The sequence below is a fragment of the Balaenoptera physalus genome, assembly GCF_965194825.1.
Source record: "Balaenoptera physalus genome assembly, chromosome: 3".
Taxonomy (NCBI): Eukaryota; Metazoa; Chordata; class Mammalia; order Artiodactyla; family Balaenopteridae; genus Balaenoptera; species Balaenoptera physalus.
The window spans coordinates 18686533-18707876 of NC_138890.1; the positions used below are offsets into that span (position 1 = coordinate 18686533).

At 43.7% G+C, this 21344-nt stretch overlaps 1 protein-coding gene across 8 annotated transcripts; it reads right to left on the reverse strand.

Annotated features, from left to right (window-relative positions):
- Positions 1-20: 20 nt before the first annotated feature.
- Positions 21-21268, reverse strand: MRNIP (MRN complex interacting protein). 8 transcript variants are annotated; one of them, XM_082453592.1, is made up of 8 exons: positions 17550-21268; positions 15420-15479; positions 9400-9488; positions 5589-5664; positions 4170-4327; positions 2412-2499; positions 2036-2137; positions 21-678 (listed from the first exon to the last, which is right to left on the reverse strand). In XM_082453592.1, exons 1-8 carry the CDS (start codon positions 17613-17615, stop codon positions 190-192), a joined length of 1128 nt encoding a protein of 375 aa, XP_082309718.1. In that variant the 5' UTR covers positions 17616-21268; the 3' UTR covers positions 21-189. The 8 variants fall into 8 exon arrangements, with proteins under 8 accessions (XP_082309718.1, XP_082309717.1, XP_082309721.1 ...); XM_082453591.1 differs by having other exon boundaries at positions 5589-5676; XM_082453595.1 differs by lacking the exon at positions 2036-2137 and having other exon boundaries at positions 5589-5676.
- Between the last annotated feature and the right edge of the window lie 76 nt (positions 21269-21344).

The window sequence follows — 21344 nt, forward strand, 5'->3', positions numbered from 1 at the left end:
GATGGTGCAGTGAGAGATGATCTGTTTGATAGTCATGTTTATTGTTGGTTCTTGGTAGTTCCCATAAGTCATCCTTAGTCCTACTATTTAAAAGCAACTTAGGGAGCCCTGTTTCCGGTGGCACAGAGATCAAGTGGAGAAGGGCTCACTTAACAAATATGTCTACGTTAGTAACACATTAGTTTCAATTCACAGATCATCATCAAAGTCCTCTCCGGTTTTAAAGAGGTCACACAGTCGCACGAGTGAAGAAGGCTCCTGCATCCCTTTGACCAAGGGCCCACCCTCTACCCAAGGGCCTGTGCCCCCTGACTGCTCGGGGGTCTTTCCGCAGAGCCTTTTGGGCCCAGGCGTGGGAGTGTGTGTAGCCTGAGGAGGCTGGAGTGCACCAGGGGTCCTGCAGAGGCCTCCTTCCCTTGGGGTCTGGGTCCTGGGGGTCCCCTGCTCAGCCCGTGCTGCCCGGGCTGGCCTGGGGCCTCTTTGCAGGGGGGTCAGGGGCTCCGTTTCCAAACGTGAGCTGTTTCCAAGTGGCGGAAGAAGTTGTTCCCACATAGGAGACATGGTCCTGACGTGCTGGGCAGGACACGGTGGTTCCCCCCGAGGAACGACGAGCTCCCTGGTGTCCCAGTCCTCCCGACTGCTTCCTTCTGTGGCCTTCCCTGTCAGGCCAGTGTGGTCCTGAGGTGGAAACACAAGATGATGGCCATGTTCTCCATTCAGAAGAATGCCCAGCAGGCTCAAGGGACAAGGAGAGGAGGGTCCTGTGCCTGTACTAGTCCTTGACTGTACCTCTGGGCGCTGACACTTTCTGCTCTGTGCTGTCTACTATTCTGTAGCCTGGCAGGCTAGGGACATGCCTTGATTTTGAGGTTTAGCAAAGCACAGCAAATAAATGCCCTCTCCGTCACTCCAAATCCTCTGCCAAATTCCATGACCAGGCTTCCCAAAAAAGGAAGATGTTCTCATGTGATCAGGGGATGTCATGGGGACCTTAGCATCAGGTGAGGGAGTGCCTGAGGGGTGCGAGCAGGAAGGGCCCTAGAGACCACCTGGAAAGACCATGTGCTCATTGCCAGGCAGCTGGGAAGGTCTCTCTAGAACCATGTTCAGGGTTTTGAAGCTGTAGAAGTGGCTGCACAGAATACCCCAGGGGATGGGACAGTGACAGAGGCCTGGCTTCTCCCTTCTACCTCAGGAAACAAGGATGCATTGAAAATTGGGTTTCACTCCTAGAAAAATGGTACAGATGAACCGGTTTGCAGGGCAGAAATAGAGACACAGATGTAGAGAACAAACGTATGGACACCAAGGGGAGAAAGTGGTGGGGGGTGGGGTGGTGGTGTGATGAATTGGGCGATTGGGATTGACATGTATACACTGATGTGTATAAAATGGATGACTAGTAAGAACCTGCTGTATAAAAAAAATTCTAAAATTCAAAAAATAAGAAAAAATTGGGTTTCACTGCCTACAAAGGAATTTGAAAGCAATGACAGGAGGGACCCTGCATCACCACCCCCAGGCAGTATGGAAGAGGCTCTGTGGGCAGCTGTTAGTGATTCGAGACTGCCAGCTCTGCCACTGATTTGCTGTGACCTCAACTGAACCTTCACCAGCCTTAGTTCCTCACCTTCAAAACAAAACAGGCTTGTGGTGAGAATTAGTGCATAAAAAATGTTTAGCCCAGGGACTGGTACATCAGTAACTGTCACACTCATTATTCTGTAATTTGGAGATTCAGGGCCACATCCTTACCTGGGGGTCACATAGCTAGTTAGTAGCAACACCAGAGTTTGACCGCTTTCTCTTGGCTTTGGACGGGCACTCTCCACTACTGTCCGAAGGTGGCCAGGATGACCCTGGCCTGTGTTGGGGCGTGGCAGTGACAAATGCCTGGCAGAGTTCCTCTGCCTGCGTGCCTGTGGCATAAAGCAAAACCTGCATTCTGCGGCCTGGAAGGTCTGCTAGGTTTGAAGCATCAGGAACAAGAGCAGGTCCTAGGTGAAGAGAGTGCCTCAAATGCACAAGAACCCACCTGGATAAATGAAGGTGACAGTTCCTCAGAAACCAAGGGCAGGTCCCAAGCTGAACAGTCTGACAAAGACCCGGTACTCCATGCAGAATGAAGGGAACGGTCCTGATGCAGAAAAGCCCTACTGGTCAACCTTGATTGCCTCCAAGGCATCAAGCTGCCCTTTTGACCCCGAGTGAACATCAGTGACAGGAGGAGCGTGGCAGGGAAACAGTGCAGGCCAGAGAAAGGAGTTGGCTTAAGACACAGAAAACAAGACACCCACGTGGGAAGTTGGGCTTTTAGGGGGTGTAAGTCTGATACTTTAATTGTCCACAAAACAATTTAAAAATCCTGTATCTGCTCAATGGCCACTGGGACACTGTCCTCAATCACTGACCTTCAGGGACTTCAAGGTGACCTCACAGTTCCTGGAGTCCTGGACATTAGGGCTGCATGGAGGCTGGACTGTGCTCTGGCTCCGTTTCCTGGCAGAGGGAAAGTGCTGTCAAGAATCCAGTCTTTCTTGTAATTACAATGGAAAAGAATCTCAAAAAGAAAATATATATATATACACACACATATAAATGTATATATATATATAAAAAACGGAATCACTTTGCTGTATACCTGAAACTAACACAGCATTGTAAATCAACTATACTTCAATAAAAATTAAAAAAAAAAAAGAACCCAGTTCTACCATTGAACAGTGGCCCTTAGTCTGACTTGGTGGTCACCTGGTCTGACACCTAGCACAGGTAGGGACCTTGCCATCCCTTATAGCTTCCCAACTGGCTGCTCAGCTTCTGCCCCACTGCCAACAACAGGTTGCCTAATGACATCTAAGGCAGTCCATTTCTCTGCTCTATAGCTTGTAGTTGCTAGAGAGTTCTTATTCTGAACTGGAATCTACCTCCCAATAGCATCTGCCCCGGAAGAGCCATCCTAATCTAGATGAGGCAGTCTCTCAGGAAACTCACTGAGGGACTTCCCTGATGGTCCAGCGGTAAAGAATCCGCCTTCCAATGCAGGGGACACGGGAATTAGGACCCCGTGTGCCATGGGGCAAGTAGGCCCGCACGCCAAAAGTACTGAGCTTACATGCCGCAAACTACAGAGCCCACACACTCTGGAACCCGCGCGCCACAACTACAGAGGCCACACACCCTGGAGCCTGCGCACCACAACTATAGAGAGAAAACCTGCGCGCTGCAAATAAAGAAGAGAAAACCCATATGCCACAACTAGAGAGAAGCCCGCGCACCACAATGAAGAGCCCGGGTGCCACAACGGAAGATCCCGCATGCCTCAATGAAGATCCCAAGTGCTGCAACCAAGACCCGATGCAGCCAAAAATAAATAAAATAAATAAATAAATCTTAAAAAAAGAAAACTCACTGAAATGCAGATTAAGACTGGAGAAGAGGGGCTTCCCTGGTGGCGCAGTGGTTGGGAATCTGCCTGCTAATGCAGGGGACACGGGTTCGAGCCCTGGTCTGGGAAGATCCCACATGCCGCAGAGCAGCTAGGCCCGTGAGCCACAAGTACTGAGCCTGCACGTCTGGAGCCTGTACTCCGCAACAAGAGAGGCCGCAATAGTGAGAGGCCCACGCACCGCGATGAAGAGTGGCCCCCGCTTGCCACAACTAGAGAAAGCCCTCGCACAGAAACGAAGACCCAACGCAGCCATAAAAAATAAATAAATAAATAAATAAGTAAATAAATAAAAATTAGAAAAAAAAAAAAAGAACATCAGCTTTAAAAAAAAAAAAAAAAAAAAAGACTGGAGAAGAGACCCATGAAAGTCAGGTCTTTCCTGCTCTCAGCTAAAGGTTCCCAGGCCTTTCGGCTTCTCTGGCCCCACTTCACTTTTTCAACCTTGCCCTTAAGTTCTTCCCTGAGGTCAGTGCAGTCTAGATGTTCAGAATTAAGTGAGCATCATAAAAGGCGCCCCCACTGGAATCCTGCCTAGTCCTCACCTCTGCACTGGCTGCACCTGGTGCCTGGCCAGGCCAGAGGGCCTGCGGTGATGGCACCTGCTGGCTCACATCCCTCAGGCTTCCTGCTGGCCACAGGAAGCCGCTAGTCAGTCCCCCTAACCGTAGGTCAGCGAGGTGGGCATGGGTGAGGGCTGGATCAGCTACTAGCTTGGCACCTTTTTCTAGGCAGGCCTGTACTGAAGGGAGGGTCTGGCTTCTCTCTCTTGGATGACGGCTGCCTGTTGAAACACACTCCTCCTTCTTCCAGCTCCAGTTCCTTGGAGTCCTTTTCCAGATACTTCAGCCAGCGGTTCTTTGAGGGCTGGAGTTTTTCCTACAGGATTGGGAAGTAAGTTTATTCTCAGAGTTGGAAAGCAGACACCTTTACTGAAAATCTCCAGTGCAACTCCGAGGCCTAAGGGCCTCAGGACCCATGTCTATGCCGTCACCAGGAATGGAATTTGATTGGAAGGTAACGGGAGACAGATATCTTGAATGGAGCACACTGGCACACACTTTGGGAAAGCTGCAGGTCACAAGAACTTTACCAAGAACTTTGCAAATGTCCACACTCCCTGGCCCAGTAGTTCCAAATGAACACAAAGGCATAAAGATGTTCCAAGTGTTACAAATAATAGCAAATATTTATAGTAGCAAATGTTTGCAAACATCCTAAATGCCCAATAAGAAGGGAATAAATATTGCCATATCCACTATATTCTGTAGGTACTTTTTAGAAATGAAAAGAATTGAAAGCTATATAGCAACATAGAAGATATGATGTAAGTGAAAATTCCAGGATGCAAACAAGTGTTTCTTACAGAAGGAACGATGAAAGATTAAGTCTGTAAGTAAAGAAACTGGAAGTATAGACCCAAATATGCAAGAGCTGATGTGTTAGTGTGCTTACCAGCATCTCCCCTATTTATTGATATAATAAAAATATGAAGAGCACCTGGAGAGTGGGCGTTGCCAGTGTGATTCTGTGAGCAGAGGTGGGGCTCTGCCAGGGAGCCTGTCAGTTGTTCCCACTCCCCCTGTCCCTGGCAGGACACAGTGTTCCACGTACCCATGGCAACTTGGATGTACCAATGGCGTCACCTACTCAGTCACTCAAGCTCTTACACGCACTGCCCAACCAAACACTGTTTGAGCACCTACTTTAACCAGGTCCTGGGAATGAACAACTGGATGTGAGCCCTGCTGTGGGGCTCAGTCTGGAGAAAGGGAACATGGAAACCCAGGCACTTTACAACAGCATGCCTTCCCTACCACAGGGGTGCTGAGAGTGCTGTGGGACAAGGGGAGAACCACAAGGAGGTGAAGTTCAAGCTAAGTTCAGAAAAATTCACCAAGCAGCCAGAAGAAAAAGCTCTTTCACAGTATTGTAATTATTTTACACTGCTGTCTCCACACTTACGAAAGGGATAGGTTTATTCATTTTTGTGTTCCCTGTAGCTTTAAGCCAAGTGCTCATCATTCGGTGACATCAACAAGCATTTGCTGAACAAATGAGGAATGAATGAATAAATGGAACCCCCCTCTGTGACAGAGCCGGCTCAGGTAGCTGGGCTGAGATGGTGCTGCTGGCTTACCTGCAGACTTGCAGGCGCAAGCTGCCGAGGACGTGCATTTTCCTCCTCGTCGGCATTTATGGATTCTTCCAGAGACCTTAGGGAAAGATTGTACAGTTGTCCTTTGTAAAATGACCAGGAAGATGAAGGACAATCAAGATGGGAACAGCAAGATGCACGGACTTGACGTGGATATCAAAGCCTGTTTAGGGGAACTTAGAACTTATCTCTGTTTTTTCGATGTGATTTGGTAATCTTCCAGCAGTTCAGAAGGCAGAGGGACCATCTGTTACTTGGAGCAAGAGGAAAAGTGACACAGGGCAGAAGTAGCACTCTTAATCCAGAGACCAGAGTTTGCATCATGGCTTTGCCAATGACTGGCTGTCACTGACAGTGTGATTCTGGGTATATCACTGTATCCCAGTTTCCTTATTTACAAATGGGGATAATATTGCAAGGGTCACTGTGAAGATAAATGAGACAATACGTGTGCATGTGCCCTGCTCAGTGCCTGAACACAGAGACTAATGTCGGCTGAACTCTGATAGCACAGAGTCCCTCCCATCAGCAATGAAGATGTCCCCATTGCATAGGGTCATATGAGTGTCTTTACAGTTGTATTATATCTCAACCACTACAAGAGAAGGCATTTTACTGAGCTTGATGTGTCACAGTGACTTCATCCAGCCTCCCAGGGACAGCAGGGCTCTTTTACCACATAAAGCAGAGTAAGGAGCTGGAACCTTTGCAGCCTTGAGTAGGGCTGGATGGCCAGTGAAAACATTCGTAGTGCAAGGACTGAAGGTTAGCGCCAAAGCCACATCCACCCATGTCAGACAGGGTTGTTACATCACACGATCAGATTGGAGCTCTCTCTAGAAAACTACAATGAGAACCCCAACTCTACCAAATGTGGGCACCTCTACTTCAGTTTCTTCATCTGTAAACAGAAGCCAATGATCCTCACAGGGTGATGAGGAAGATGAAATAAGATCACGCATATGAACCGCCTACCCTGCCACATGGTCGATACTCCAATGTCCAGTTGAGCAGTGTCCTACCAGCTACTAGCCAGAACTCTGCTCACCGTACTACGATTCAGGAACTCAACTCCATCAACTACAGAACATCTCTCAGCAATATGAAGGTAATGGTCTGTCTTCTCGCTTCTAATGTTACCCCTGAGAAGCTGGGTGTCTACTGTGCTTGTGTAGGTGATCTCTCTTCTCTCCAGCTACTTTTCAACTCTTCCCTTTGTCTTCCATGTTCTGCAATTTCATTATGTTGTTGTGTCTAAGGGCAGATTTTTTTTATCTTTTAAAATTAACTTATTGAGGTATAATTTATAATTAATATACACTAAAATGTACCAATTTAAGTGTACAGTTAGATGAGTTTGGTAAATTATATCTTTGAATCTATTACTCCCATCAAGATATAGAAAATTTATTGAGATATAATTAGCAAGATATAGAAAACTGTCATCACCCCGAAGTTCCCTTACATGCCTTTGTAGGTGATTCCCGCTCCCCAGAATACCACTCATCCCTACAGTATGTGGTCTTTTGTGTCTGATTTCTTTCACTTAGCAATGTTTTTGAGGCTTGCCCATGTTGTTGCTTAGTATTCTATCGTATGAAAATACCACTATTTGTTTATGCACTTGCTTTTTCATCTTTCATTGAATCTATTTATTTATTTTTGGCTGTGTCGGGTCTCAGTTGTGGCACGTGGGCTTCTCTCTAGTTGTGGTGTGTGCGTTTTCTCTTCTCTAGTTGTGGCGCACAGGCTCCAGGGTGCGTGGGTTCTGTAGTTGTGGTGCGCGGGTTCAAGAGCATGTGGGCTCTGTAGTTTGCAGCACACAGGCTCTCTAGTTGAGGCGTGCGAGCTCAGTAGTTGTGGTGCGTGGGCTCAGCTGTCCCACAGCATATGGGATCTTAGTTCCCTGACCAGGGATCGAACCCATGTCCCCTGCATTGTAAGGCGGATTCTTTACCACTGGACCACCAGGGAAGTCCCTTCATTTGCCTTCTGATGTTATCTATATGTCTAGTCTTTCACCAAAATCACACTATCATCTTGATTGCTATAGTGTTATAGTGAATCTTGAAATCAGGCTGTAGAAGTCCTCCAGTTTTTTCTTTATCAAAATTGTTTTGGCAATTGCATTTCTATATAAATTTTAGGATCAGTTTGTCAATTTCTTAAAAAAAAACCAAAACTGCTGGAATTTTGATTGGAACCTAATGGCAGACTCTACAGATCAATTTAGGATGAACTGACATCTTAACAATATTGAGTTTTCCAATCCATGAACATGTCATATTTCTTCATTTAGATCTTCTTTAATTTCTCTCAGCAATGTTTTGTAGTTTTTACTGAAAATTTCTTGCACATTTTTGGGTTATGTTTATCCCTAAGTATTTTATTTTTTGATGGTATTATAAATGGTATTTGATTTTTAAAATTATTTTCCAACTGTTCACTGCATTTATATAAAAATAAAATTTAGTTTTATATGTTGACCATGTATCCTTGTGATCTTGCTAAATTAACTTATTAGTTCTAGTAGCTTTTGTATAGATAGGCTCATTAGGATTTCCTACATACACAATGTTTTCATCTAGTTTGGGATTTACTGTGTTTCCTGAATCTAAGAATGTAAGCCCTTTGATTCTGGAAAATGTTCTGTTCATTTCCCTGAAAATATTGCCTTTGTCCCCTTCTCTTTATTATCTCCTGCTGGAACTCTTCTCTGTATCCTTCATGTCTCTGAACTTATATTTTCCACCTTTTTGTCTTTCTGTGCTGTACTGTGATTAATTTCTTCATATTGATCTTCCATTTCACTAATTCTCTCTTCAGTTGCACTTGATCTGTTTAATGGTCCACTAAACTTTTAATTTCAATGACTATACTTTTCATTTCTACAAACTTTTTTTTAAAAACTGGTTATTTTTTAAAGTCTCTTGCTCCTCATATTAGCAACTCCCCTCTTTTAATTTCATTAAATATATTAAACATGAAATATTATGTATTCTGCTCTTTTTGGGTCTGACTTTTCTGTCATTTCTGCTGTCTTTTGCTCATGTTGACATACTTCCTTAAGTAAGTTAAATGATTTTTAACTTTGGGTATATGCTCCTTGGAACTTTATATGTGGGAATTCTTTGATGCCTGGGTTGAAGATGTATTGCTCCAAAAAGGAGCTGCATTTACCTCTGCTTCCTGGGACAATTTAAAAATAAGTTCTCTGCTTGAGACTTTTCACACAGCATGTGTAAAAGGCTTAAAGGCCATGTGACAGATTCCTTGTGCTTATAAAATCCTGGAGCAGTATTTCCCTGCTTCAGTCAGTGCCAAGGTCAACACAGGCTGGGTCCCTGCTACGGAGGGGGTGCATTTCTAGTTCATTTGTATGCTGAGGGTGTAGTTCTTTGGGGATTCAGCTTTATGTGGTGGTCTCCTATGGACCTTCCCACAGTGAACAGACCCTCGGCTTTGTCTTTGTCTCCTGCTTCCCTCCCAGATGCGTGGAAGCTGAAGGGCAACAGGTTTCAATCGCCTCAGCAGCCCAGCTGCGTATTCTCTGGATTTTGGCTTTTGCTTCATTTTTGGCCTCTGATGGTTACTTACCTTCTTGTCATCTCTTCAGTACATTTAAAATATTGTGGCTGGAATTTTAAATTAATTTCAGTGGGAAGATTGTTCAATATCTAATTGCCATATTGTAAGACATGGAACTCTAAGGGATTTCTCCATCATAGACTTCCACCACCCACTCAAGATAAAAACAGGGCAAGATAACCATGCCTCCCTCAAATTACTATACCTGAGTGACATCTCTGAAATCTGTCCCTGCAGCAGATTTAATTTTTGGATGTGGTGTCTACAGTCAGCACCAGAGCCCTCACCGTAAGCCTGAGAAACAAACAAACAAACAAAAATATCAAGTTTAAAAAGTGTTGACAGAATGCTGAGAAATAGATCCATTAGAGATGCAACCCAGGGAGGATAAAACTGTACTTTGCAAGACCCAAAGCACCATGCAGGAACCCAAACAATGATTGCTGTTTCTGCAGGGATTTATAAACTAACAGTCTCAGGGACTAATAGTTTCAGTCTATCTGGCTGCCCACCATCACCCTGAACTTTATATATCAAAGCCAAACTCAACCCAAAATCCCACAGAAATTGGTTAATGAACATAAGAAATTCAGAAGAGAAGTAACGCAAATTGCCAATAAACATATGAAATGATATACCTCACTCACTCATAATCAAAAGAATATAAAATAGATGAGATACTTTTTTTCACTTAGCAGTCACTCATTTGTTCAATAAATATTTATTAAGCACCTATTATGTGCCAGGCCCTGAACTAGGTAAGGACAACACGATACAGGAATGGACAAACACTACTGTCATCATGGAGCTCACACTGTAGTGAGAAGAGACAGATAATAAGCACGTAAGTCACCTATATGGCCATCAGATGGTGAGAAGTGCTTCTGAGGAAAGTAAGGCAATGAAGTGGGATGGGGCAGAGTGGGGACACAGTAGACAATTTTATATGTGTGTTCAAGGAGTCAAGGAGTGGATCACTGAGAGGGTGACATCTGAGCACAAAATAGGAAGATAGGCAGAAACAAGCCACGTAGATACCTGGGGGAAGAACATTCAGCAGAAGCAATGAAACGGGAAAGAGTGCAAAGACCCTGAGCCTGGCATTTTGGAGGAACAGTGAGGAGGCCAAGTGGCTGGAGCTGAATGGTCTAGGGGGAAGACAGTAGATGAGGTTTGAGAGTGTAGGCCCTGTTACAGGCAGAGTCAGCCTTATAGGCATGAGATCTGCTCTGCTGTCTCCATCTTGAAATTCTTAATAATCTTTGAACTTGTATTGTGTAAGTAAAGTCTGATGAGATAATGAAGCATATTTGTGAGTCGTGGACACCAAATGTGTCCACTGTTTCTTGTCACTCCTTTTGCATACAGCATGCCTGATGACTGAGGAGCACAGAATTGCAGTGAACTCACAAGGTGTGGGAGTTCAGTGAGACTCCAAGTTCAGACGGTGTGTGCAAGTCTTTTTTTTTTCCCCAAAAAGAGAACATTTATTACTTATTTTTTCCTCAATAGAACTTTCTTTACAGAAACACAAAGTAAAGCACAACAAAAGTACGTGGGGGGCAACCTTAGCCTGAGAGGCTGGGCTTTCCACTGGAATCAGAACTTGCTTCAGTTGCAGAAAGGAGGCAAGGGTATTCTAAAAAACATGAACAACCAGGGAAACGTGTCATATCTCTTCTTACTCCTGTTACCTCCCTGGAATAGCCTATGCTGAAAATAATAACAGGAAAAAAAGGGAAAGATAGGGCAATCTTTCCCAGTTCCTTTTCCTCTCAGTACTTCCTTACTCATCAGTGAGCTAAAGGTTGAGTATGGGTAGAATGTGCGTGTATCAAGCAGTGAAGTAAAAATAGTTAATTTTGTGCAACATCTCCACTGTTATGGTAGGAATGAAATATGTAGGCATGTATGAGCTACAAAATACAAATTGTGCAACTTTGATGATTCTACGTATACACCAAATGCTCTTATATTATTCTGCATATGTTCCGCATATGTACTAAATGCTCTTTGCATTTATAACTGGTGTTGCACAATATAAATGGTGTTGCACAATTTTAAATGTTAGTTTTTCTTTACACAGGAAGATATTAAATAGTAAATTTTAAAACTAGTAAACAAAAGACATCAGGAAAAGTCAGGAGACCATGAAAGAAAGGAAAAGCTTAATATTCTAGTACCTTTAATAGCAGTTTTTTTTCTGCTTTTGAAAAGGGGCCCCACATTTTCATTTCACATAGCCCCCTGCCCCAACCTGGCCCTGTCTGTAGGAGCATGAATGTTGCTCTAACCTGGAAGGTCTGACATGATCTTGCATATGTTTCAGCAGAACCCTTCAGCTGTGGTGCTGAGACTGTATGGCAGAAGCAGATGACCAGTCAGGAGGTTGCAGCAAATACTGAGGCAACTCAGACCACTGTGGTAGCAAGTGGGCACAGTCTGGGTATATCCTGAAGGTAAGGCCGACAAAATTTGCTGACGGATCAGATGAAGAGTGTAAAAGAAAAAGAGGAGTCAGGGATGAGTTCAAGGTTTTTAGCCCAAACAACTAGAAAGAGGGACGTGGCACTTAAGAGTTGGGGATGACTGTGGGAAGAGCAGGTTGGTGAGGGTAAGGTGAGGGCTTCGTTTTGGGATACAGGTTTGGGATGCCTGTTAGATATCCAGCAGAGAGGTAAGTGGTTGGAAGCATACACAAGTTCAGGGGCAGGCCTAGGGTCTGAGATGGACATTTGAGAATTGTCAGATTGCTTCATCTCAGACGACCAAGGGAATGAGTGTAGCTAGACAAGAGGTCAAAAAACTGAGTGCCAGAGCACTCTAAGGTTTAGAAGATGAGGAGATGGGAAAAAACTAGCAAAGAGGATTGAAACACAGCCAGGAAGATAGGAGGAAAACCAGGAGCAGGATGACTGGAAGTCCAAGTGAAGACAATGCTTCAAGGAGGAGGAAGTGACAAACTCTGACAAATGCCACCAATAACTCAAGTCACTTGAGGACTGAGAACCAACCATTATTTTTAGCAACATAGAGACCATTGCTGACTTTGACATGAGCAATTTTAGTGGACTGGTGGGGAGTGAAATCCCGTTTGGGGAAAGTTCAAGTGAGAATGGGAGGAAAGGAACTGGAGAGGGGAAAGGCAAAGTTTAAAAAGACTGATAACTGACTTATGGTTGCCAAGAGGGAGTGGGTTGGGGGAGGGATGGATTGGGAGTTTGGGATTAGCGATGCAAACTATTATATATAGAATGGATAAACAACAAGGCCCTACTGTATAGCATAGGGAACTACATTCAATATTCTGTGATAAACCATAATGGAAAAAAATATGAAAAAGAATGTGTGTGTATGTGTGTGTGTGTATATATATATATGTATATAAAAAACTGAATCACTTTGCTGTGCAACAGAAATTAGCACAACATTGTAATTCAACTATACGTCAACAAAATAAATTTTAAAAAAAATTCTAAAATGACTGACAACTTATGTCTGGCATAACCGGTAGGGTGTATGCTCTCCTGCATAGCAGAGACTGCTTCCTGAATACTGAAATGCATTCTCCCCTCATCTGGGAGCAGACTAGACTACATTTTCCAGTCTTCCTTGCAGTCAGGTGTGGCCATGAGACTAGGTTCTTCCCAGTGGAAGGTAAGCCACTTCCAGATCCTTCCTGGGTAGCTCCTCCCTGATCTTGCTCCTTTGAGGGGCAAGAGGCCATGGGAGACAAGCCTCAGGGAATAACAGAACCTCAAGATTACAGGTGCCTGGGTCCCCGGATGACCATACCAAGGACAGCTGCCCTGCTGATCTCAATCTCTCCCAGGAGTGTTACAAGAGCAAGAGAAACAACTTCTATTGCGTTAAGCCACCACAATTTTGGTGTCTGTTTGTTACTGTGGCCTAGTTAGTCAAAAGCCATATACCACTGCACAAGCATGGGGGTGCTGAGAGGAAGGCAAAGCTTCCTCAGGAGTTCAGAAATACATGCTGACATCTAAAACAAGCAGTAGTCACTAGCTATGAGCCAGCCCCTGCCTTCTGAGACCCAATCTCAAGGTAGGCCTCAGCAGCTATACTTACTGACAGATGACCAAATTGTCCCCACTCCCACCCATCCCAACTGACTGGACCAGCGGTGGACATCTGAATCAACCAGGTCCATCAGATTGTTTCTCCCAGGAGTTTATAATTGGGACTCAGCTATTCCAGTTGGTTTGAAATAAGATTCTGTGGTCTGTGAGTGGAGTATGTTACTGTGAACTGGGAACAGAGAGGAAGGGAAGGAGAGGAGATAGGGACAGAGGGAGGAAGGTATAGGGAGAAACTGGGTGAAGGGAGGAGAAGGGAGGGAAAAGATGATGCTTGTGTTGTTGGCAGCTTTTCAGTTCTTAGGGTTGGTTCTTCAAGGGGTCAAGGATGAAGCCCCTCCCTTGGATACCCCCAAGATACCCCATTACCTTGCTAGCACATTTTAAATTTTGCTGAAGTGTTTTTTCCCTATTATTTGCAACTAAAAGAACCTTGGTCAAAAGAATTCCTCTGATTTAACTTCAAGGAATTTGTCCTAAGGAAATAATTGGTCAAGTGAAGAAAGAGGTATTTGTAAGAAGCTTCACTGCAGAGTTGTTCATAACAATGAAAACTAAAATCAACCTAAATGCCCATCAATGTGGGGTTTGTCACTTACTCATTCAACAAACATTACTTGAGCAAGCCCTGACTATGTGACAGGCACTGTGCCAGGTGCCAAGAGTATATCAGCAAAACATACAAAAAAGACATCAACAGACGAGTGGATAAAGAAGATATGGGGTTTATGTATGTGTGTGTGTGTGTGTATATAGACACATACACACATATATATATAATGGAATATTACTCAGCCATAAAAAAGAAGGAAATATTGCCATTTGCAACAACATGGACGGACCTAGAGTGTATCATATTAAGTGAAGCAAGTCAGACAAAGACAAATATCATATGATATCACTTATATGTCAATCTAAAAAAATAATACAAGTGAATTTATTTACAAAACAGAAACACACTCACAGACATAGAAAATAAACTTAGGGTTACCAAAAGGGGAAGAGGGGGAGAGGAATAAATTAGGAGTACGGGATTAACAGATACACACTATATAAAATAGATAAACAACAAGGATTTATTGTATAGCACAGGGAACTACATTCAATTTCTTATAATAAACTATAATGGAAAAGAATAAGAAAAAAATATGTATAACTGAATCACTTTGCTATACACCTGATACTAACATAATATTGTAAATCAACTATACTTCAATTTTTTTAAAAAGGGTATATAGGTAAAATAGGCAAAGCCTCCGTTCTTATGGAACTTACAGTCTCAGATGGACAATACTCACATAAACACACTCGTCTATATTTCTGATCAGGGTAATGAGATTAACTACGGGAAGCCCCAACAATGAGCACAAAGGCCCTAAGAGGGAAGCAGATTTGGACTGTTTCAAGGTCAGAAGGAAAAGCCCCTACGGCTGAAGGAGGAGAATGATGAGATGAGGCTGGAGAGGTGGCATCAAGGGCTGGAGCAGGCGAACAAGGGGCTCAATGAGGACCCTGTGATACTAGAGATCAGGTGGGTCAGTAAGTATGGACTTGAAAAGAACTGTGATGCTGGGTGAAAAAACTGGGCTAATCAGAGCATTTACAACATGCTCCCTTCAGTCCACATGCTCTTTCTTCTCCTAACTACCTTCACACTCTGCCTGCCCCCTCTCACACCCCTGCATCTACCAACAGCTGTCTGCCCATCCCCAGTTAGGTCTGATTACTCAGTTATCTTCTTACAGACCCCTGTACTTTCCTCTCATTTTGCTCAGTCTAGTTTTAAATTACACGTGTGTTTTAGTTTCTCTTCCTGTTCCACAAGAGCAGATCAGTGAAGGCAATAACAACATGGTCTTACCTTCCATTGTGTCCCATGCCTGCATACAGAAGTTACTCAGTAAATACTTACTGACTGAATAAAAAAAGGAAGGTAGCTTTCCAGGCACTGCTCCATTCATTTCGCTTCCTGAAGGAAGATGATCTTAGGGAGCAGGAGCGCTATCTATATCTAATGAACTTGAGCCAATAATGGAACACTGGGTTCCATGAGAAATATGCTTCTGCAGGGCTGGGTCCCACCTGCTTCCTGGTATGGGTATTAGACACTCTGCTGCTTGGGACTCACCCGCAAAAATGACTGCTTCTCTCCACAAGCTTTGCATGTCCATTTGAGACTCTTTTTCACCTACAATGAAATTTCAGAATTATAGCTAAAGTAATTATTTGAAACAGGTGAAACTGGATCAGAAATAATAAAGAGATAAGTGGAAAAGAATAAAGAGTCCAGAAACAAACCAACACATGTATGAAAATTTAGTATATTATAAAGGTGAAGAAAGAAGAGACTATTTAATAAGTGGTTCTGGGAAACTGGCTATCCATATGAAACAAAGTCAAATTAGATCTCTACTATCTGTGGTTCTCAAAAAAAAATTCCATATTTCAATTCTTGATAAATCTGACTAGATGGATTCTCTCTTAACATAATAAACTGCCTTATATCCAGCTCTAAAGCTGCAGAATCACCACCAGCATTCCCATTAAAGTCAAGAACAAGTCAAGGATCTGCACTATTATTTACCATTTTTTTCTGGATGTACTAACTGATGGAATTGGAAAAGAGAACATAGCAAGAGGTATGAAAATGGAAAGGAAAAAAAAAAAACTATCCTTATTTATGGATGATATGATTTATTTCTTTAAAACTCAAGATAATCACATGAAAAACTACTAAAACCAGTAAGACAATCTAATATAGGGGCTAGGTAGAAAATTAATGTATCTTCAAAAATTAATATAGCTTATAAGCAAACATCTACTTAGAAGAGATAATTAAAGAAATAAATCCATTTGTAAAGGCAACAAAGAAAATGTTATCAAGGGGCACCAAAACTGTTTTAAGAGATGGAATGAAATGCCATGCTTAACATCACAAAGATGTCTCGGTTGATTCATAAAAATTAACATGATTAATATGATCCTAATACAAAAACCATCAGGGCTTTTGGGGAAGTACCTAAAAGGATTCTAAGGAGGACAAGCAGCATCTATTACAAATTTAAGTGGGTATATCCTAAGATTCCACTTCTCAGCATCTACCTTCAAACACCATAAAAATACTGTGTATCTTCTACAGGTACATATGCAAGTAAGAAATGCATGAAAAAAATAATAAAAGCTCTGGAAGGACACACAGTAACTAGCTAGCTCTGCGGAATGAAGATACAGAATTCAGAGGCTGTTGAAATTAAATGAGATGTGTGAAACTGCCTGATACACAGCCGACTTGGAATTAAACTGTTAACCCTCTTTTCCCACTTGGTTTCAAATCACTTTTCAGAGTTGAAAATGACCATGAGAATACGAACTACATTATATATATAATAATTTAAAAGTGGAAATGATTCCCATTTATTCTCAACTCCTGGAACCAAAAAAATGAAATAAGTAAAAAGTTTCTAAGCCCCTAAAATGACCCTTACAAAGTCACAGCGAACTTACAGGTGCATACCCAACCTCTTACTGGCTTTTAAACATACATTTTGTATGTCTGTACATACATTTTGTATGCAATTTGATGCTACCCTTCTTCAGGGCACAGCAGATTAGCAGGGGACTATCAGAAGCGGATACAATGACCACCTTGACAGCATCAAGCAGGGAGACAGAACGTGATTCAGGAAAGAACAGGTTAAGTGACATCACCTATTTTACGTCTTGAGTCAGGGAAGCAATACGTTTTAGAAACTTCGATTATCCTGTTTAAAGGCGCGAGATTATTTACACTCTGAGTAGGCGTCGAGTCCCTCACTACGGTCAGAGCCAAAGAGTGCCAGCAGGGGTGCCCAGTCGTGCCTCAGTTTTTAAAACTATCATTTCCCTTGTATTTAAATGAAGAAAGAGCCATTTTCTTGCTAGGCTCTGCATAAAGGAGGCTATCCTCTACCCTCAACCTGGTGTGCCCGACCACCCGCTAGATAGAGTTCACGAGGCCGCCTCGGCAGAAACCATTATGCCTGGTTTCTGCGAATCTTACAACCACCAAGCAAAAAACGAAAAAAGCCAGAACAACGTTATGGAGAAGCGACATCAATAAAACCTAGTTCTCAGGACAGACACCGTCAGTTGTCCGGGACCCAGACACACTCCGCAACCGCACGAGACGGCGGCCACGCCTGGGGGAGGAGGTCTGGCCCCCGCGACCCCACCTCGTCCTGCCCGCCATCCCCGTGCTCTGAGGAGAGGAAGGCCCCACCTGGTGCGCCTGGAAGAGGCGGCAGCAAGAGCACCGCAACACCCGAACCCGCTGAGGGGGCGCCATTGCGACCGCCGTCGCCGCCGCGCGTGCGCCGCGCTACCCTGTCCGCCCTGGCTCCGCCCGCGTCAGGCACTCGGGCCCCTCTGGTCTCAGGCACCGCCCCTGGAGAGCGTGCGCCCTGCGCTCGGGCCCACTCGAGCTTCGCCTCTAGTGTGCACTTGGGCCACGGGGAAGTACAGCGTTAGTCGGCGGTCAGCTGGGAGCCCTGGCGACCTCAGGACTCGGGCCGTATCTCTGCTGCCGAGTCGAGCGTTGTTTGGGGTTTGCGTCAGTCAGGTCACTGGTTGTCTGTCTCAGCCCGAAGCAGTTCCCGCCTCTATCCAAACCAGCGTTTCCGCCTGGGCTCCCTGGGAAGATTGAAGTTGCAAGGGCTGGGTCTCCAGCCGCCGCTGGGGGTCCGGCCTTTGCTGGTACAGTTTCTTCTGCTTCTTCAAGTCGGGGAGAGGGAGCCGGAGGGCGCCTCCCTGCTCGGGCCCACTCCCTGGGGCCCACGGTAGGAATTTGCAGGACCTCTGGTCAGAGGTGGTTAGTTAACGTTTGAGCCGGACCACCGAGAATCCTGGGAAAATAGGCAGTTCACCAACCCTACGCTTCTCAGAGAGGGAAACGGAGACGCCTGGCGGTTGAAAACGAAATCAGTTCTTATTGCAGTCCCCAGGAAGACCCGCTCTAAAAGGTGGAGCCCAAGTCCCAGTCTGGGCACAGAGGAAAAATATTGCACCCCTCATGTCCCAACCTCACCTTAACGCCAGCCCGCCAAGACATTCCCACGTGCCTGACAACATAAATAATCTTAAAAGAAAATTAAAAACGCCCAATCCTGACAAGGATGCTGATAGAACGGTAAAAGGGAAAAACAATCTGGCAGTTATCTCTATCCTAATAATCTGAATCACGCAGATTTATTGTTTATGCAGTAGTGTTAACTGAAGTATAACAGGAAAAAATGGAAATAAGTATTCTAAACAATGGACCATTATGCAGGTCCATTACAAAGAGTTCGGAGTGAAAATGCTGGCATGTGTATTGTTGGGAAGCAAGGAGGTTACAAAGTGTACATAATATCAGGTAAAACCAGGCATTATTTATTTCCAGATGTGCACGGGCAAGGGTTATAAATGGTTTAAACTTTTTAATATTGTCCAAATTTTGCACAATAGCATATATTAGAAAAAAACAAATTAATTTAAAAAATTATGTTTGAGGCTGAATATGCGAACAGAGAGTGACCAGACTCCCTCATGACCCCCCAAACCACAACTTCTACAGCAGTCAGGACTTAGTCAATGACTGCCAGTTGCCCTCCTTTTTGCACCTCCCCACTTCATCTCAGGACCAACCAAGAGAACGCCAATTATGCTCCCCAAACCAATTACATAAAACATCCTGCTTCTGGTTAGCCAGCCTGTTTCCCCACTAGCAGCCTCTAATCAGAGCACACCTGAAGCCTTCCCTTGCTTTCACCATAAGGCCTTTCCACTCTTCTGACTACATTTTAGTCTCTGCCAAACGCAAGTAATGATGACTGTCTTCTTTTCTATAGCAAGCTCTGGATAAATGGTCCCTGTTCTCATTTGGGTGGTTTTTGTTTATCTCTACATGTCTCATTGTGGCTGAGCTTCTGGCAACTACAAAGAATGTTTTGTGGTTAATGAAAAGAGAAGAATAAAAATTTCACACGTGGTATGAGTTCAACTTTGAAAAAGACAAATATAGGGAAGAAACACCAAAATAATTAGTAGTCTTAAATACAAGGAAAAATTGTTCTTCTACTTTTCTGTTTTTTTCCTCCTTTCTGCAATAAACATATAATCCTTTAAAAATTCATATACTTTTTTTTTTTTTGGAAATTATAAGAATGACTTGAATGGTTTGGTACAACATATCACTTGGTAAGGAGTTTTAAAATATACAATTATGTTTACTTTCAGAACACAAATATATTTAAAACTTTATTTTTATTATCCATTTATTATTTAGTGTTACTGTTCTTGTTAAACATTTTATCATGCGAGGTTAAATAATGGATGAAAGTACTATTTTATTGTACATTTTTGTACCTTCTTTTATCACGTAAAAAGGATAGTGTCCTCTTTTATGTTGTTTACTTTCTTTGGTATATTCTCAAATTTATACTTCTACATGGCATATAAAACATTTATTTAAATTCCAGGACTTCCCTGGTGGTGGTCCAGTGGTTAAGAATCTGCCTTCCAATGCAGGGGACAAGGGTTTGATCCCCGGTCGGGGAACTAAGATTGCACACGCCACGGGGCAACTAAGCCTGCGTGCTGCAATTACTGAGCCCGTGCGCTGCGACGAAGAGCCTGCTCTCTGTAACGAAAGATCCCGCATGTCACAACGAAGATCCCACGTGCCGCAACTAAGACCCGATGCCGCCAAATAAATAAATATTTTAAAATTCCAAGTTATTTAAATCTTTCTAATTGATTACAATCAATTTGACTCTGCCAATTTTGTGGAATTCTTATGTATATCTCTACTTAATTTTATTATGACCAAGAACAGTCTTTTTTTTTTTTTGGCTGCATCAGGTCTTAGTTGTGGCGCGCGGGATCTTCGTTGAGGTATGCGGGATCTTTCGTTGTGGCACGTGGGCGTCTCTCTAGTGTAGCTTGCAGGTTTTCTCTTCTCTTGTTGTGGCCCGCAGGCTCCAGGACGCGTGGGCTCCAGAGCACGTGGGCTCTGTAGTTTGCAGCACACAGGCTCTCTAGTTGAGGCACGCAAGCTCAGTAGTTGTGGTGTGCAGGCTTAGTTGCCCCGCAGCATGTGGGATCTTAGTTCTCTGACCAGGAATTGAACCCACATCTCCTGCATTGTAAGGCGGATTCTTTACCACTGGACCACCAGGGAAGTCCCAAGAATGTAGTCTTTCTAGCAATAAATTCTTTGAAATTAATTTATGACAAAGCATGTAGTCAGTTTGTGTAAATACTGGAAAGGAAATTACATTACTGACTTTTTGTTGTTGTTGTCATTAAGAAAGAAAACAGCTGTTCAGTTTCCTTGATGTTGTTTTGCTGCATTTATCGAGAAGTGACTCAGCAGTTGTAAACAAGGTAAAATCATGGAGATTGTTATTTTAAAACCATCCATAAAATCTAAAGAGATAGAAAATAGATTGGTGGTTCCCTGGAGCTGGGGGAGGGTACACGGATTGGCAGCACATGGGCAGGAGGCATCTTTCCGGGGTGATGGAAATATTCTAAAGTTGAATTGTGGTGATGTTTGCACAACTCTAAGTTTACTAAAAAATCATTGAATTGTAACTTAAAACAAGTGAATTTTATGGTATGTAAGTTTGCCTCAATAAAGCTATTAAGTTTAAAACCAAAAAACAGCCACAGAGATGTTATCTTTTAGTACAAATAAGAGTGACCCTGTGTTGGGGGCAAACGCTGGACATGATGATCAGCTCCTGCTGCAAAGCTAAGGGGTCCTCATGGCTCAGCCTGTTGCCCGTGTCCCCACAGTCTGCTTTCTGAACCCAAAGGCTTGCTGCAGCCCAGGCCTGAGCACACATGTCCTGCACCTGGACCCAGGCTGTTTATACCTGCAGAGCAGGTTTCCTCTGCTGCTGCAGGTCTTCACAGGCCCTGCCCAGCCTGCATCAGCAGCTTCCATGTCCCCATCCTCCCTAGGGGTCTTGAACTCCCACCTCCTGTGAGAGACTAAGTGTTGCGAACCTCTGGAATATGGCCTGGGCCCCAT

What these genes read in the sequence shown, in the direction of transcription:
- MRNIP (XM_082453591.1), bottom strand. Translation starts at nt 17,615, where the DNA reads ATGGCGCCCCCTCAGCGGGTTCGGGTGTTGCGGTGCTCTTGCTGCCGC. An exon ending in AGAAGCAGTCATTTTTGCGG is followed by an intron (nt 9,489 to 15,419) that starts GTGAGTCCCAAG and finishes TTTGTTTCTCAG; the next exon opens with GCTTACGGTGAGGGCTCTGG. An exon ending in ACAGGCCTGCCTAGAAAAAG is followed by an intron (nt 2,500 to 4,169) that starts GTGCCAAGCTAG and finishes TCCCTCTGCCAG; the next exon opens with GAAACGGAGCCAGAGCACAG.